The 18,991-nt window shown below is 35.9% G+C and overlaps 2 protein-coding genes across 2 annotated transcripts; one reads left to right on the top strand and one right to left on the bottom strand.

The window, feature by feature from the left end:
* Positions 1 to 2,625: 2,625 nt before the first annotated feature.
* LOC132116552 (protein SLC31A2-like) lies at positions 2,626 to 6,375 on the bottom strand. The gene is made up of 4 exons (XM_059525431.1): positions 5,592 to 6,375; positions 5,415 to 5,481; positions 3,494 to 3,749; positions 2,626 to 3,374 (listed from the first exon to the last, which is right to left on the bottom strand). Exons 1-4 carry the CDS (start codon positions 5,625 to 5,627, stop codon positions 3,173 to 3,175), a joined length of 561 nt encoding a protein of 186 aa, XP_059381414.1. The 5' UTR covers positions 5,628 to 6,375; the 3' UTR covers positions 2,626 to 3,172.
* Positions 6,376 to 7,387: 1,012 nt separating this feature from the next.
* si:ch211-282j22.3 (ER degradation-enhancing alpha-mannosidase-like protein 3) lies at positions 7,388 to 17,165 on the top strand. Its single transcript, XM_059526092.1, has 20 exons — positions 7,388 to 8,005; positions 9,316 to 9,361; positions 9,595 to 9,695; positions 10,320 to 10,359; positions 10,514 to 10,626; positions 10,821 to 10,974; positions 11,478 to 11,612; positions 11,699 to 11,804; positions 11,956 to 12,053; positions 12,156 to 12,281; positions 13,130 to 13,213; positions 13,350 to 13,433; positions 13,566 to 13,690; positions 13,800 to 13,965; positions 14,309 to 14,460; positions 14,590 to 14,710; positions 15,580 to 15,756; positions 15,847 to 16,012; positions 16,107 to 16,298; positions 16,646 to 17,165. Exons 1-20 carry the CDS (start codon positions 7,860 to 7,862, stop codon positions 16,846 to 16,848), a joined length of 2,535 nt encoding a protein of 844 aa, XP_059382075.1. The 5' UTR covers positions 7,388 to 7,859; the 3' UTR covers positions 16,849 to 17,165.
* The last annotated feature ends 1,826 nt before the right edge of the window (positions 17,166 to 18,991 follow it).

Below are 18,991 nucleotides of genomic sequence, written 5' to 3'. Positions count from 1 at the left end.
TGCAGATAGAGCTTCATGGCAAAGGATTGAAGTACGTTTAGAAAACTCCTCAGAATCAGTTCATATTTTAGTTTAGTAGCTTTGTGGAAACTTTGGGGAGCTTGGCTCATGATGTGTGAACGTGAGGAATTCTGAGACCTCATACAGGACTGGAGGGCAAAGGTTTGCTCTGGCATGTAGCTGTGGGGTTTTTCTAGAATTAATAAACAGTTAATTCATTACTGGACATTTATGTTTTAACCTCTATCTAACATTTTAGCTCCACACATGTTATTTATTTTTAAAGAGTTGTGATTATTTTCTACATCCTCTGTTCCTTTTGTAAGGCAGCAATGGATAAATAAATTAGTATTATTCTGAAATGTTTATACTGTGTATATTAATTTAAGATGTTACACTGGGATTCAAAAGTTTGGAATCTTTTAATTTTTTTATGAGAAATTAATACACATTAAATTGATATAGTTTCTAAAACTTAGTTTCAAAAAATAATCTATTTCAAAAATCTTTAAACCTTTGATTCATCAGATAATCACGAAGAAAATAAAATTATACGTTCCACAAAAGTATTAAAGAGCACAACTATTTTGAACATTGACCAGAAATTCTTATACAACCCGAATTCCGGAAAAGTTGGGACGTTTTTTAAATTTTAATAAAATGAAAACTAAAGGAATTTCAAATCACATGAGCCAATATTTTATTCACAATAGAACATAGATAACGTAGCAAATGTTTAAACTGAGAAATTTTACACTTTTATCCACTTAATTAGCTCATTTAAAATTTAATGCCTGCTACAGGTCTCAAAAAAGTTGGCACGGGGGCAACAAATGGCTAAAAAAGCAAGCAGTTTTGAAAAGATTCAGCTGGGAGAACATCTAGTGATTAATTAAGTTAATTGATATCAGGTCTGTAACATGATTAGCTATAAAAGCTTTGTCTTAGAGAAGCAGAGTCTCTCAGAAGTAAAGATGGGCAGAGGCTCTCCAATCTGTGAAAGACTGCGTAAAAAAATTGTGGAAAACTTTAAAAACAATGTTCCTCAACGTCAAATTGCAAAGGCTTTGCAAATCTCATCATCTACAGTGCATAACATCATCAAAAGATTCAGAGAAACTGGAGAAATCTCTGTGCGTAAGGGACAAGGCCGGAGACCTTTATTGGATGCCCGTGGTCTTCGGGCTCTCAGACGACACTGCATCACTCATCGGCATGATTGCGTCAATGACATTACTAAATGGGCCCAGGAATACTTTCAGAAACCACTGTCGGTAAACACAATCCGCCGTGCCATCAGCAGATGCCAATTAAAGCTCTATCATGCAAAAAGGAAGCCATATGTGAACATGGTCCAGAAGCGCCGTCGTGTCCTGTGGGCCAAGGCTCATTTAAAATGGACTATTTCAAAGTGGAATAGTGTTTTATGGTCAGACGAGTCCAAATTTGACATTCTTGTTGGAAATCACGGACGCCGTGTCCTCCGGGCTAAAGAGGAGGGAGACCTTCCAGCATGTTATCAGCGTTCAGTTCAAAAGCCAGCATCTCTGATGGTATGGGGGTGCATAAGTGCATACGGTATGGGCAGCTTGCATGTTTTGGAAGGCTCTGTGAATGCTGAAAGGTATATAAAGGTTTTAGAGCAACATATGCTTCCCTCCAAACAACGTCTATTTCAGGGAAGGCCTTGTTTATTTCAGCAGGACAAGGCAAAACCACATACTGCAGCTATAACAACAGCATGGCTTCGTCGTAGAAGAGTCTGGGTGCGAACCTGGCCTGCCTGCAGTCCAGATCTTTCACCTATAGAGAACATTTGGCGCATCCTTAAACGAAAAATACGTCAAAGACGACCACGAACTCTTCAGCAGCTGGAAATCTATATAAGGCACGAATGGGACCAAATTCCAACAGCAAAACTCCAGCAACTCATAGCCTCAATGCCCAGACGTCTTCAAACTGTTTTGAAAAGAAAAGCAGATGCTACACCATGGTAAACATGCCCCGTCCCGACTATTTTGAGACCTGTAGCAGAAATCAAAATTGAAATGAGCTCATTTTGTGCATAAAATTGTAAACTTTCTCAGTTTAAACATTTGCTATGTTATATATGTTCTATTGTGAATAAATATATGTGATTTGAAAGTCTTTTAGTTTTCATTTTATTCAAATTTAAAAAACGTCCCAACTTTTCCGGAATTCGGGTTGTATAATTTTTCCCCTTTTTATTTTTTTTGTGTATACTAAACAAGCTTTAAGTCCTCTACAGCAGACTTGTATGAAATAAATGTGTGTGTGTGTTAAAGCCTTTGTCTAAAATGAAAACTCTTAGTATTTTTTTTTTATTAAAATTCAAAGGCTGTAGACAAGGGTGCAGACTTTTAATCAAAACCTTTAAGATATTATGCAATAAAACAAATTTCATTTTAAGCAATGGAGTAAAACAAAAAGATTGTCTGGAGGAACATTACTAACAGTGCATTTAAATCATTGCGCTGAGGATCGTAGTTTCTAATTTCTGCTCTGTCAGTCAATTTCCATGCGTCTGTCTTGCTGGCGAACATTAACTAAGGCCACATGATTTGCATTTCTCTTTTTAACCTCATTCCCAGCATGACACAAAAATGCCTGATCTTGACTCAAGTAGGAAGTTTATGAGGTTTAAAACTAGTGATTTCCCGAAATAACAGAAAACCACCAGCTACAGTAAAGCAAATCTCAGAGAAGACAAACATTCATCTGTGTAACAGAAAATTAGCTTATTAATTACGTCAGTAGTTGTAGAAAGTATAAAACCGCTCAATGAGGCACATCTCCATTTAGTACAGTGCTGACTGTTTGAACAAGAGGACACAACATCATACAACCTCAAACATATTATGTTTCCAATGAGCTTTAAAATCTAATCTCGAAACACTTTTGAAAGTTGGTTTTTAACCTTTTTTACAATTGTTTACTGGCAAATTTCAGTTAAATAAGATTTCATGCAAAATACAACCTTAAAAACAGTTCAAAATGAGAATCATCCCTGTTCAGTCTTCATATCGCAACATCTCTTGCACGTCTTATTGGTTGTGGCCACACAAACCTTGCATCTTGATCTAGAGTCCGCAGTCAACTCAGATGAACATTTCGAGATGCCGACCACATGTTTTTGTTCTCTCGTTTCTTCTCAAATGTGATTCAGTAGAGGAAAAGCCAGAAAGTATCCCAAGACGGATCCAATGATGACCCCCAGGAAGATCCACACGTTGTAGGACATGACACAGAGCATGAGCATGTAGCCCAGCGTCACCTGCAGGATGTGTATGGCGGTCTGGAGGCAGTGCAGAAGCCAGCTGAAGAAGGAAAGAGACATTTGATGGAGGGCAGAGATTCATTAAGCTACGAGATATAAATAATCATCAACTCATTGGTTATCTTTTAATCTGATTCCACCGATTTGGATGTCATTACAGTTCAAAACACTTCCTAGTTGTCTTGTGAGCATTACCTCTTCATAACAGCAGTGGTGGCCGTATTCTCAGTGGGAGCTAATGAGATCTCAGAGGGGCTGTTGTTCAGAGAAGAGCTTCCCCCTTGACACTTCATGACAGGGGCGAAACAGGATGCTCCAGGTGAGAAAGACACCGGAGCGGATGAATGCGTCATGGAGGATCGCTTCTGTTGTCCGATAGTGACCTTCCACACTTTCAGAAGCTCGTAGATCACGGTGAGCAGTAGAACGACAAAGACCGACAACACCATCCCTGTAAAGAGAGAAAAATAGAGACACGGACTTTACACACTTTAGATTGCTAATCGAACTTTTAAAATTACAGGTATAAAATGTTTTTTAACACTAGGGTCTTAAGATCAAAATGTTAATATAAAAATTATTCAAATGTAAGCCCTTCAGGTTTATATAGCTAAAATCAGTTGTTACAAATTTAGTAAATAATGTTCAGATAAAATGTTTAAACGTAAACAAAAACCAATTTAATTTTTATAGTTAGCATTAAATAGTTAAATAATTTTAATAAATGTTTCTCTTTCAGTAAAGATGCATTACAGAATGGTATAGTTTGACAGAAAATTAACATTTATAATGTTATTTATTTATTCACTATTTAACGCTATGCCAGCATTAAGGCTAATTTCATGGGGATCTCTGAATAAATTATAAAAGTTATACAATTAACAAAAGGTTTTAAAAGACATTTTCAATGTATACTAGACAAAAATGCTAAAATACATTCAGACGATACATTTTTAAATAAGTCAGTTATTTATAATGTTACAAAATTCTGTTTCAAATAAATACTGTTCTTTCATAACTTCTATTAAAAAAAAATGTAATTGTAAATATATTTCACAATATTACTAAAAAATAGTAAGGATAAGAGACTTCAGAAACAGTTTTAAATCTTTCTAACCCCAATATACATATAATATCATTATCTGTCTGACTCCTTTCAATGAACTGAAACCAACCGGGAACAAACCAAATCAGGAAGCTGTTGTTAACGTGATTCCCACAGTATGACTGAACATACGCACAACTACAGGACATTCAAGCCCTACACTACAATATAATAATATACTCTATAAAGCTGTGGCATTTCTACAACAAAGAGCCTGACGTATATTTCAAGCTCACTATTGTCTGAGATGCACCTGTAACTTCAATTAAAGGCAGTATGTGTATGTATATATAATATAATAATTTAAATTGAAGTAAATTCAAATTAAAATGAAAAAATAACACTGCAATAATTAATGAGATATTTGTAATTTGTGCAAGAATTATTACTTTTAATGTGAAGTAACATGTACATAAAAGCAAGTTAACCTGTTAACTGTCACTCACATTTTTGAACATAGACTTGAAAGTGCATGATCCAAACCTAAATTTGTATAATTCATGACTAAAAACATTATGTATTACATGATTTTGACGTACCACTTTCATGGTAATGGAATGTTTGAATTTAAAATGGGTTTCAAAGGATGAATTTTGAGATTTTATGTTTTCAAGTGATATATCACTTCTGATGATTTCTAAAGTGTGAAAAAGGCAACAAAGAAGACTTTTTTTTGACAAAGGTCAGAACTCGTATGTTTTTGGGGTGCACTCTTGCCATAAATTAATCTATCACTTTTCTTACATAATTTTTGACAAAAAGGATTGGTAAAATATCTATTCAGGAGTCTTAGACCTTTCCAACGATATATAGTTTGTCATGATGATTAGATTAGGATTTAATTGTAATATAGTGAAGTAAACGTAGGTGTCCCACCGAGGGGACGGGTGAAAGTTAACAGGTTTAAACAACTTTTGCATCTAATTGATAAAAGAGATCAAGATGGTTTGGTATAAAACATGTATGCGTATTATCAGATCATGTTCGATCTTGTTTGTAAATCCTATGTACCTGCAGGCCCACGCACATCCCAGAAGTCAAACAACAGCGTGACATTGCTGGATCCCTCAAAGTGCATCTGCAGAAGACAGAATAAGCAGGCTTGTAATTTGTGACATTTTTCTGTTGAGGGTTGACTGTCACTCTTGGGAAGAGTCCATAAATAGAAGTTAATGATGCTTCCATTACCTTGTCAAAACAGGCAATGCAATCCTGCCAGTCCATGAAGTTCAATCCTGGACCTCTGATTAACTACTATTATCCACATCGCAATAGTTCAATGCCATCAACCTTTACTTTATGCTTGACTTGCTTAAATTACCCTAGCAACTGTCGGAAGACACAATATATCAAAGCTAGATCTAAGCAGATTTTGTGGTCCTGGCTTTTCTCAGTACTTCTGCAGTGTTAACATTAGAAAAGAGTGGTAGAGGAAGCCTAACCATTTACATGTGACAGTCACATTACAGGAAACAGCACCTTGAAGACTGACACATTAAACTTGTACTAACAAGTGTGCTTCAGGAAGTACAGAACCAAGAGCAGAAGACAAGGAGGTCCCTGTTATGCTCCAGATCAACAACATTCCATCACTCGCTATAATCATGAGTAAATCTGCCGTCCTGTCTTCAGAAGCAAAATTTGAGAATTCCATCCAATCCATTCCAAGCACTGGAGAATTCCAGGGTCCTGTTCTGGAGATAATTTTGCATTAGCCAAATGGAGACAAGTGGCTTTTGATACATGTGTGTCCTTATCAAGAACTTCCCAGTGTGCAGCTGTGTAAGCTCTCACCTGAATACATCTTTTATTTGCTCTGTGAAATGCTGTTGCCTTGTCAACTTCAGTGTAAATATAGATCAAAAGAACAGTTTTGCAAAACCTGCTACTTGTCCATGATGTGATGTGACAGAATGACAGCCTTAGGTTGATGATACACAGGGCAACTTTTTAAGCAATGTTGCCAGGCAACTTTAGCTAATGTTGCTGTCAAAGGGGAATCAAGTGAGACCCAGGGCTGAGACTGATCTAAAGGATCCATATAGAAATGTGTTACCCTTTTTTAATTGGGAAAGTGCCCAAGAAACATTGCTCAAAAAGCCTTAGTCCTCTTCACTTTTATTAAAGGAATAATGATAATTATTAATTAGACTGTCAGTTCCCAATATAGAGGAGGTTAAATGTAATTTCCATGTTTAGAAGGAATTATCTTTTTAAGTAACTATTAACATAACGCCATTGGTGTATTAAAATTAAATATGGATATCTATGTAGTAAAAACAGCAACAACCCACTTAACACTTAACATCTGTCTTGGATTACAGATGCATTTATTTATTTACTGACTATAATTTATCTGCGTGAAATCAATGAAATTGCAGAAAGTACAACTTACATTCATGATGAAGTCGCGTGCGATCGTCTAAAAAGGAGTTAAGGTAAATTTAAGACAGATGACACAACCCTTGCCTCAGAAACACACATTTCATTACCTCCTGCGCCTCAACAGCCAAGTTAGACACATTTATTTGTGCCCGTAAAGCCAGGCAGCTGAAAAGCACTCAGAGTCAGCCCAAACAAAAAAGTGCCGTTACATCACGAGGCTTTATTTATATGCACCGAAAAGGATTATGGGAGTTTAAGTCCTCTGATGTCCAATGCGGAAATGAACAAAAACTCGATTAAAACTACATACCACTCAAAAAAATACGTTATAAATGCAATTTAACTTGTGTAAAGACATGTTAAATACGGGTTACAACGGGTTTGTATACATGTATTCAATATTTTTTTTAGTCATACGGTAAATAATACGATACAAGCTTTATAACCAAATCACAGACATAAATGTTGTATTTAAATACAGTTGTTTTGGTATAATACAACAATATTAAATGAATAAAGCAATAAATAAATGCAGCCTTAATGAATTCTGTGCTCATCGGCTCTTGGTGATGATGCCATCACCTCGCGCCCGGATGAGGCTGGTCAATCGGCTAAACCAAACTCCACGAAATGAGGGGCTAAATCTAAACAGAATGGAGATTATCAGGAGATGGACGCAGTCAGTTCGAAAGTATATATGTCCAGAAATTTTAAGAGGGTCTAACGAGATCAAAAGTATCATTAGTGCTGGGAAATACATTCGTAGACAAGTTTGCTAGTTAGCTCGTTAGCTCGACAAGTAGAGGCAGTGTTGTAACTAAAGAAAGAAGTTGTCAAAAGCTTTTATCCAAAATACATAGTCCTTGTTTTCAGTTTTTCTGGAGATTATTAAATACGACCGTTAAGGTAGGAAAATAAAATCAAGTAATGTCAACGAACTGCATAGGACCAAGATAAGAAGTGATTAACGTAAACATTGACAGGCCTGTTGTTATTGTACATAAAGGGTAACTTAGTTATATTTTAAAGGGGCTAAAAGAGTAGGTTTTGAAGAAAAAAATACCTCTTTAAATGGGGGGAAACTGGATCAGAAAAGAAACAAATAGTTTTGGTGGGATTGTCATGGCTCTGGCAGCGGTGTTATTCTCTTGTCTTGTGATTGGAGTCAATGGTCAAGATGGACAGGCAATGACTGCAGAGGAGAAGTCCGAAATCAGGTGTGTTTAGCTGCGGTAGACACTTACACTGACAGGATTTGCCGTGATTATTTTGATGATTGATGGTAGGTCGAATGATTATGTTAAATGGTGTTGTCAATAAGACGTTTACTATTGACGTGTACATTTAACATTTAGTTTATATTTGGTGACATTGTTTGACTTGACAAACATTTCTTACCTTATATTCTGATGATGATGATGATGACAGGCTGTAATGCTTTATGTAATGGTAAACATTATCCATGTACTTTAATTCCATGTCATTTTGGTTTTGTCTGACATCATGTTAGTACACCAAATATGTGTTCTTGGGCTGTAAATCTTTATATGACCTCATTGCTTCAGTGGTTGAGTCTTGTTTACTGGGAGAGGGTTGCTTCAGAACACAATTTTGATGAAAACAGTAACCGAAATCAGTTTAACTTAATTATTTAGTTTGCTGTCATGCTAATTCCTGTTTTTCAAACGCCACGGTGTGGTGTGTCTTTATCTAAGAGGTAATATCTTTATACAGCGTCAGGATGTGGACATACTGTAGCAGACATTTGATATGTTTGGTATTTGGGTTCACCATCTACATATATGTACACATATATATAATATATAGTTTGGGGTCAGTTAGGTATTTTATTTTTTTGTAATGTTTTTGAAAGAAGTCCATTTAAGACTTTTTATTAGTTCAACAACACAGTAAAACAGTGATATTGTGAAATATTATTGCAGTTTAAATTGATTATTTTCTGTTTCAACAAATTTATAAATAATATTAATTTCTGTAATGGCAAAGCAGCCATTACTAATTTACTCTGCTGTGCCACATGGTCCTTCAGAAATAGTTCTAAGATGCTGTTTTGGTACTTAAGAAACATCATTATCACTGTTGAAACAGTTGCCCTGCTTAATATTTTTAAACTGTGATAGGCCACAGTTTTTTTTTTCTTCTCAGAATTCTTTTATGAATAGAAAGTTAAAAGAAGAGCATTTAAAAAATAAATAGAAATATTTTTATAAAAAATATAAATGTCAAATTGTGTATTAAAAAAAAAAAAAACCTTCCTGACCCCCAAATTTACACTTTATATGCACATACATCCATATATATACACAGACTGCCTACAGCAGTGAGATTATGTATTTTTGTTCTAATACAATAAAAGGTAGCCTTATTGGTGACTTCTTAATGTTGGTGACTTCTGCAACATTTACTGTTGCAGTTGAATCGAGTTTACATGGACATTTCAATTGCTTTTTTCTACTGATATGAAAGAGTAAATGCTGCACATTCTTATTTATTTTATATTTTTTAGGGACCAAATTCTAGAGATGTTTGATCATGCCTATAACAGTTACATGGTGAGTAAATACCCAGATTTTTTGTTTGTTTATAATTCAGGAATTATTTTAAATTAGTGTTCACCAACAAAAACATTGGTTTCCTGAATCATTTTTATGTATTGGACCTAAATGACTGGAATTCAAAATAACTGTTGTACCAAATTAATTCTAAAGTGTGAAAATGTGAAAAGGAATGCATCTGTTATTAAGACTATTTGAGATGCACTGTTTCTCCTTCTATTATCTTTTAGGACTATGCCTACCCAGCAGATGAGTTGATGCCCCTCAGCTGTAGAGGAAGGGTAAGAGGGCTGGAACCCAATCGAGGAGACATTGATGACTCTCTGGGAAAGTGAGTTAAGCTCATAATCATTCTGTATAAAGTAGTGCTGTCAAACGATTAATCTCATCCAAAATAAAAGTTTTGTTTACATAATATATGTGTGTGTACTGTATATATTTATTATGTGTATGTATATATATATATATATATATATATATATATACATACATACACACACATATATACATATATATGTATATATATATATATATATATATATATATATATATATATATATATATACATAATATATACATACATACACACACATGCATGTATACATTTCAGAAAAAAATGTTTTGTTCATATACTAAATATATTTATATATAATATAAATCAAAATATATACTGTGTGTGTGTGTGTGTGTTTATATATACATACCCAGTATACACATATATATTATGTAGACAAAAACATTTATTTTGGATGACAGTACTAGTATAAAGTGATACATTTACCAATTTTATTAAAACTTTTGCTGCACATGACTCTTGTAATCACAAGTTACTTTAGATTCTGGAAATATGACCAGTCAGTTTGCTATATTTAGTTTCAAAGATTGATTGATGGGACATCTGAAAGTCCTTGATTCTTTGGGATATTAATGGCAACCTCTCTTTCCCTCTTAACAGGTTCTCTTTAACATTAATAGACACTTTAGATACTCTTGTGGTGAGTTAAATCTTTTCCAATTTAATGGAACTTGATCAAAAACATTAATGATGTTTATATAATCAGCCAGACATGTTAAGCAAGCTTATTCAAATCAATACTAAGGACATAATAATAGATGCTTCTGAAGTGTTGTTTCATGTGTTTTGAGCAGTTGTTAAACAAACTGGATGAATTTGAGGAGGCTGTGAAGAAGACTGTGCGAGACGTCAGATTTGATAATGACATCGTCGTTTCTGTCTTTGAGACCAATATCCGTGTGCTGGGGTACGAATCATGATGTTTCTTTAGCTTTAGATGTGTTTACTGGGTAAAAAAAAAACTGAGCAGGAATACAGTAGATTTTAAAGCAGGTTTTTAAGACGTAATTAGATTTACAGGTTTTATGCTCTAAGTTCACTGTTTTTATAGACTTCCTCCATGAAATGCATTATTGATGAAACTTCTCCCTTTTCTTCCAGTGGCTTGTTGGGTGCCCATGTCATGGCAGATGTTCTAAAGCAGCGTGGAGAGAAAATGCAGTGGTACAGAGATGAACTGCTACACATGGCCAAAGAACTGGGCTTCCGCCTCCTGCCTGCCTTTAACACCTCCAGTGGCCTTCCTTATCCTCGAGTAACTGCACCACTATTGACTGATACTTGGATAATTTGATCTGTCCTTCTGTTGGCAGCAGAATGACATAAAGGTGTAATTCACTGCTGGCAAGATGGGCTTTTAATAAAACTTGAATCATTTGAAATCGGTGATGCATGACTAGAAAAAAAAGGTTGTGTTTTTCCATTTTGACAAATAGTTCTATACACATTATGTACTTTTCATTTTGGCACTGATCGTCTATCAATCCAACTGTCCTTAGTGGTAATATTAAATAAAATGCTAATTGAATAATTAAAATAGATTGATTTTTAGGGGATATACATTTAATCACTATGCAAAATAATTGTATTTTTATTTTGGGGTGAAATGTAACATGGATCCTATAGCACTAAACTCTAGTCACTTTTTGCCTTTTTTATTGTATCACAAATTTTTGTTACATGAGAATGATTCCACATTGTTTTAAATCTTGATCAGACATTTCCTTTAAATTTTTTCATTCTCATTTTCCTCTTCAGGTAAATTTGCGCTATGGGGTCCTCAACCCCCTTTCTCGGACCGGAACGGAGTCGGACACTTGCACTGCTTGTGCAGGCACCATGATTCTGGAGTTTGCAGCTCTAAGCCGACTGTCCGGGGACCCAATATTTGAGGTAAACATCCAGCATGTTTTCTTACTAATTACAGATCAAGACTCCGACTCAGTGAGAAGTGTGTGCTAAGAGGTTGTTCATACTAGGAGCATGCTAGGAAAGCTTTGGATGTCCTCTGGGAGAAAAGGCAAAGAGGAAGTGACCTTGTCGGCACTGTGATCAACATCCACAATGGAGACTGGGTTCGCAGAGGTGTGGCCTCACACTGACACTTCTAGTTGCTGTCATTTCATTTGCACAGTAAAAATAAATGTCCCACACAGCCACTTTACCATAACTAATCCCACTTTGACTCTTACAGAGACCGTATTCATATCAGTACCTTCTCTGTTTCTCATGACAGATAGTGGTGTTGGCGCTGGAATCGACTCTTATTATGAATACTTGATGAAAGCTTATATTCTTCTTGGGGACAAGGTGTACCTTAACAGATTCAACACAGTAAGGGCTCTTTGTTCTCCAGGAATAATCAAGCCTCTATTAGTCAAACAGAGCTTGTTTTACATCTATGATCTGCCCATGTGACTTTGTCTGTTGTGACAGCACTATAGTGCCATTATGAAGTACATCAGCCAGCCTCCTCTGCTGCTCAACGTGCACATGCACAACCCCACTGTAAATGTGCGAAGCTGGATGGATTCCTTGCTTGCCTTCTTCCCTGGGCTACAGGTTCACTTTTTCATCTTCTGTATTTCAAGTTGACTCAGTGAATAGAGATATGTTTGCATTAACGAATGGGTCAACACCAGTAGATTTTATAGATCAGTTTAAGCTGGAGTGGGGGTCCAAAATGAATGTTTCTTGATAGGGGTGCATGATAAATATCGGCCGATAAATAATGCGCATCTCGTCAGTAAAGCCGGTTCTCTAATCAGTGGTAAATTCCATCAGGTGCGTGATTTCACATAGAGTAGCTGTTACTACACAGAGCTGTTGTTAACGGACAAGCTGCGCAAATCCACACTGATAATGAACGCACCTGATGGAATTTACCACTGATTAGAGAACCAGCTTTACTGACGAGATGTGCATTATTTATCGGCCAATATTTATCGTGCACCCCTATTTCTTGAATAAATATAGACTTTACTGGCCAGTTGGCTACTACTTTTTTATAATTACAGCATTGTTGAAACTGAATGAAAGAACGGTAGCCACCTTTTTGGTTTTCTGTGATGTATTTAAGTATACAAAAACGAAAAGACTAAAAAAGCTTCTCGATTGGCAGAAGGCAATTTTTTTCCCTCTCAGCTAGAAAGCCAACTGTTTGCTTTACTTCAGTCAAGACATCAAGATGAAAATATGTATAAAATAATGATAGGTCACAACCATTGTGGTTACTGTTAACTAAAACATATTTAAAAATGTTTTCATTTCAGAAAATGAAATAAATTTAAGTGGAAGTACTGAAATTACTAAAACGGTAAAAACATAAGTGAGATGGGCCAATTTACAGCACATGACTGGTTTTGTGGTCCATTGTCACAAATGAAGAAGTAAACCTAAATATCTTTCAGGTTCTGAGAGGAGACTTGAAACCTGCCATAGAGACTCATGAGATGCTGTATCAAGTGACTAAACAGCACAATTTCCTCCCCGAGGTAATTAATGGGCTAAATCTGCACAAGTCACCTTAAACCCAAACATCCTCAATTTACAAAGATCATAGCCTAATATACACATTTTTCAGTACTAATCCTCCAAAAGTCCTTGCCTACTATTCATTTTGTTTAACAGGCCTTCACCACCGAGTTCAGAGTTCACTGGGGCCAGCACCCATTGAGACCGGAGTTTGCTGAAAGCACATATTTCCTTTACAAAGTATGGATACCACCTGAAACAGCTGAATATGAATGCCTACTAATAACCAACAGCACTTGTACTAGTCTTGTCAGACTAGTTATTTTATCGGTCTCCATTGTTTTGAAATAACATTTCCCGCCTCATTTCTAGGCCACAGGTGATCCTTACTATTTGAAAGTAGGCCAGTCTATAGTGGAGAAGCTTAACACTCACGCTCGGGTCCCTTGTGGCTTCGCCGCTGTACAGGATGTGAGGACAGGAACGCATGAGGATAGGTGAGAGTCCTGTTAGTAATTCTTCGATATTGTTTGTGTCGTATATATAGATTAAATTGGAAAGGCTGTAGTCAGAGGCGTAAAATAATTCAGTTTTTATTTTTTCAAGGATGGATTCCTTCTTCCTGGCTGAGATGTTTAAGTACCTCTACCTGCTTTTCTCAGAGAAGAGCCAGTTGCCTATAAACATTGATGATTATATTTTCACTACAGAGGCTCATTTGCTCCCAGTATCTCTGTCTACAACCCAACCCCCCTGCCATACCAACAACACAGTAAGAGATCGCCTTATCCTCAAACGGGACTCCAAAATGATGTTCCATGTAGTATGGGACCTTTTGGATCCATAAGAAGTATGTTTCTATGACTGAATGTTTCTCAGACTTTGGTTTTAGAGCTTTAAATCCCCACAATGTGATATTCTCTGTAACTTTTGGCTTTATTTTTGACTGTAATTTTCTACAATACCAGTGTTACCATCCAAAAATTGAATTTTGCATAAAACATTTGCAAATAAAACCGTTTTAACTTTTTATGCAATACCAAAAAATGTATTTACAAATATGTGGCTGGAAACATAGTAGTTAATGGGTTTCAACATCATTGTATATCTTTCAGGAACCTCAAGCTCATGAAGACGATTTATTTTCATACTCGTGTCCCAGTGCTCAAACCCTGTTCCCTAACAACCCCACCTTTGCCAAGACAATCAGGGACAGCTATAAATACCTCACCGGTGTGGGAAGAGCCCAGCAGGCCGGATCTGTCAGGTGGATCATATGTGACAGGTTTATTATTGAGCAGCATCTATAATAAAAAAAGAAAAGGAGAAAAAAAAAGGCCTAACTTTTTTTTTTTTTTTACTATATATATATATATATATATAATATATAACACAGGGGGATTGAATTGCCTCTTCATGACACGGGCCTGGAGCCAATCGAGTTTCTGAAAAGCATGGGCATCTCTCTGACACCCCTTACTGAGCTGGTCTCTGCCAGCCAAGGCTCAGCATTTCAGGTTTCCTTTCATTGGACCAACCCGTGTTATTTTAGTATTGTTTATATACTGTTTTTGTACTTATTAATATTTTAAATGAGCTTTTCTTTTAATATATTTAGTTTGGTAGCACTAGCACATTGTCCTTGTTACAAATTGCATACCTATTATTATAGTAATAATGGAATTTGTATGCATAATTACATGTAACTAACCCTTAACCAAACCCTAGTCATTACTCCAACCATACAAGTACATGTTATTAATTAATATTACACACTACTTAATTCTATGATTTCATAATAACAGGACACCTTCAAATAAAAATGCAGCCTTTCCATTTTTTACTTATTTTAGTAAACTTGTTTTTTGCCTTTTCGTATTTATATTTACCTTTTTAATTTATTTGGTTGTAGTTATAATAATTGTAGTTCTTAAACAAAAACGTATTTTATTTTAGTTCAGTGGACCAGTCGGTTGTTTTAACATTATTTAAATACTATTGTATTATTTATTAATATTTATTCATTTCCATTTTATTTTTAGTAATTGTGTCATGTTTTGTTTTCTTTTCTAGTTAGCTTTAATTTATTTATGTTTTAGTCCAGTTCAGTGGACCAACCAGGTATTTTAGTATTATTTATATACTAATGGACATATATATATATGGTCCTTACTAATATAAATTTTACAATGAGCTTTAATTTGTTTTTGTTATTTTTAAGATTAAACAAACTTTTTAAATGTTTAGTTTTTATTTTTATTTCAACTGTATTTAATACTAGTTTTAAGTTTTAGTTAAAAAAGACACTGGGACCAGCTGTTGGATATCAGTGATTGATCTCTTCTGTCATATGTCAGTTCATTCATCTGTCTCTCTCTTTTCATAGGACTCTCAGAAGGGTGTGTACAAGTTAAAGCTGGTTGCTGAATTGAGCCAAACACCGGAGCATGAGGAAGTGGTGCCACTAATTGTGCAGCTCATTTCCCCTCCGTTTTTAGGTCAAACAGTCCTTACGGCTGGGCCAGCAAAGTTTGGAACGGATCTTACCAAACAAGAGCATGGGGTGAGGAACCTTATGATAATTTCTTGACTTCACTGCTGGTATTTTACATATTTACCACAAGTTATTGTCTCGTCTGTGTCTCTCTGTAAGGTGAAAGGCAGCATTGTGAAGAGTGTTCCCTATACGGCGTGTGGGCCGATTGAAAACGCAGTAGAGCTGCAGGGACACATAGCACTGGCACTGAGGGGAGACTGCATGTTTGCTGCCAAAGCTCGGCGCCTGCAGGAAGCTGGAGCCACTGGAGTCATCTTCATTGGTGAGATCTAGTGTAACATTACTTGAAGACTATGTTCTTGATTTATCTGCATTGTCTTAGAATCCGGACCCTTCGGTTTTGAATGTCCTCACAGATCACAGAGAGGGCAGCAGCAGTGCTGATACTACACTCTTCCAGATGGTTGGAGATGGAGAGCCTACTGATGACATCACAGTTCCCCTGGTGTTCCTCTTTAGCAAAGAGGGAGCTATACTCACTGCCGCTCTGCAAGAACATCACAATGTGGACGTCCTCTTGCTACCCAAAGAGAAACAACTAGGAAAAGGTATTTGACTAGACAAAAACTACTGAATATAGATTACTTCTGTACTCTTAGTTTGTTGACTTCAGCAAATAGTCAATTTGGTCAGCATATTAAGTTTTGTAAGTCAAAAATGTGCTAGTTTTTTTTTTTTTTTTTGCATTATATTTTATATATTACTTTTAGAAACGTGTATAGCATTTTACACTGTTTTTATTTATTTCTAAATTCAGATAGATTAAATTATCTATTCAAGATAGATTGATAGATATATTCTTTTACATCTTGTACAATTTATAGATTAAAGATACAAGCCACTTTTTGAGGTGGAATCCAATTTTGAGTTTCTTTCTTTCTTTTTTTCCTTTTAGAAAAACCTGAGAAGTTAAATATTAAGTTCCGTTTAGCTAAGGAAGGAGAGTTCGCCGAGGGTGAGACTGAAAGCACTACCATCCAGCTAGTGCTGAAGCAAAGTGAGACTGACACAGAGACAAACAATGAGGCCGCATCGTTGATCAGGGAAAACCAGGAGACCTGCAGCTCTCCGCTGAAAGACCCTGAGAGCAGCCCCTGACAGGGGGATCAGCCGTGACCACGGCCCCCTTCACAGAACGCAGGGCTGTTGCTCCCTGTCATCGATCTCGGATCAGAAAATGCAGGCTGTGCTATGGAAAATGTACCATCTGAGCTCCTCACAGGGGGATCACAAGTCCTCCCCTGGTTAAGATGGTCTTATCTTGCATAGTTGGGGACTATATTGATCTGCATAGAGTGAGATGGTACAACACATGAAGCTCCTGTCTCTCTGATATCGTGGTAGTTGCAATAGATTCTTCTCAGTTGTCTACAATTGAAAAGCAACGGTTTTGGGTAATAAAGAGGTGTACAAGATTCTCTCACACCACTTTATGTGGATCAGGTTTATTTTAATGTTTTTCATTCACTGCAGATCACTGGTTCTCAGTTTTGTGCATTTATTTTATTTTATCATATAATGCATTCTTAAAGTGTAAGTGGCTTGAAGTCTTCAGGACATTCTTAACACAGACCCATAACCAAACCCAAAATCAGTGTTGAAATGAGGAAGAATGGACCAATAAAACATAATTTAACATGTTTTAGATACAGAAACATCAGGGAAATCAATGATCTGACTTGAACATTTTTGCATGTGTGTGTGTGTGTGAAAGGCATTTATGGTGGTGGCCTTTATCATAATGTAACATACTCTGTGCACTTCATCATGTGCCAATAATTAATATTTGTGTATGTGTGTGCATATTTGCAGCCAATGCATTCATCTTGCTTTCATGCAGTGACTGGTCAAGGGGCGTTTTTGAGTTGCCCTTTCCTCTACCAAAAACATGCGTCTGTCATGAAGGCCCAAGACACAGGCAGATTGAAAAGTGCTAAATAATTTTTTTGTGCAATGACGAAATAATTTGTGCATCAGGGTGATGATGAAAATGAGTCGTATGTATTTAGTCTAATTTAGCCATTTTTGACTGCCTACTTTGTCCCTTGCACAGCTTCACCATCACACTAAAGGTGCTGCTTACACTAGACTCATCTCTTTCTACATATCATCTGAGAATATTTCAAATGCATCAATGTTATTAGACTAGCTTTTGCATTGAGTGTCACAGCCATAATGTAGCTCAAGAGTTTAATACAATCTGTTGCTTTATAGCATGCAGAGAACAGTTATATCAACCCCAAACCTTTCCATTCCAAATCTTAATTATAATGTACACTTTGTATTTTGTCACTGATGGCTGTTTTCAAAAGGATGTCAACCTGTGTACCTCTTGTTTCACATAGGGCTTATGACTGATTCACTTAAATTTGTGGGCATAATATAGATTAGATGGGATTATATTTATTTAAGATATTTTCTATACATTAACTTGAGATGAAGATACTTGTCAGAAGGGTCATCTGAAGCATTTCTTGAGGGCCAAAGGATGTAATATAAGATTTTTATATCGTCTTTTTAATAGCTGTTTTGTAATGACTGATGAAATGTTAGCACTTGCCATTAAAAAAGGTTTATGGTCCTAAATTGTTATTTTTTTCTTTTTCTGTGATATGTTTTAAATTATATTTTTATATAGGCTATATATATAATTATTGTGGTATGTTGCAAACTAGTCAATCAACTACATCTCTCGACTCTATAAAATATTTTTCTTTGTAGAAAGCCCTGTAGAAAAGTCTCTTGCCTCCTGTGCACATCCTGCCTGGCTTTCTGTCCCAGGATTCGATCCACATATAAGCAAGCAGCACAAATCTTATAAAGTAAACTGTACGTCTCAGCACAGAATGTCATCAGTTTTAACCTCACTGAGGTGTCAAAATAAATTAATGGGACTTGTAAGTTTTCATGTATGGTTTTTTTTTTAATCTCTTTGGTTTGCAGTGGCCGTCCTATGTATAAATTCCCGTCATTCAGGCCACGTACCATGAACCCAAGCAATTTGAAAAGGTTCCTCAGAACTGAGGTATCAACTTCTCAGTTTCAAAGTCTCACTATTAGTGTTACATTTGAGTCTTGAAGGTTGTGGATCTCTGAATAAGATGGTGATGAAAAATAATTTAAATAAAAATAAATAACTTTTTACAGCATTTAATACAAATTTATTATCTTTGTATTCAGGCAAAGACCTTGAGCTGTCTGATGGCAACAGCCCTGGACACCCTAGATTGAGAGCAAAAAC

This window comes from Carassius carassius, chromosome 36 (assembly GCF_963082965.1).
Source record: "Carassius carassius chromosome 36, fCarCar2.1, whole genome shotgun sequence".
NCBI lineage: Eukaryota > Metazoa > Chordata > Actinopteri > Cypriniformes > Cyprinidae > Carassius > Carassius carassius.
The sequence above is the reverse complement of the archived record's forward strand: the minus strand, read 5'-3'. Positions and strand labels throughout refer to the sequence as shown.

Bases quoted from the DNA above. Each gene is read 5' to 3' on its own strand.
- LOC132116552 (XM_059525431.1), bottom strand. From the start codon at position 5,627: ATGGACTGGCAGGATTGCATTGCCTGTTTTGACAAG. The intron at 5,482-5,591 runs GTAATGGAAGCA...TGTCTTCTGCAG, and splicing joins GCATTGCCTGTTTTGACAAG to ATGCACTTTGAGGGATCCAG. The intron at 3,375-3,493 runs GTAATGCTCACA...AGCTTAATGAAT, and splicing joins ACCACTGCTGTTATGAAGAG to CTCTGCCCTCCATCAAATGT.
- si:ch211-282j22.3 (XM_059526092.1), top strand. From the start codon at position 7,860: ATGGGGGGAAACTGGATCAGAAAAGAAACAAATAGTTTTGGTGGGATT. The intron at 9,362-9,594 runs GTGAGTAAATAC...ATTATCTTTTAG, and splicing joins ATGCCTATAACAGTTACATG to GACTATGCCTACCCAGCAGA. The intron at 15,757-15,846 runs GTGAGGAACCTT...TCTCTCTGTAAG, and splicing joins TTACCAAACAAGAGCATGGG to GTGAAAGGCAGCATTGTGAA.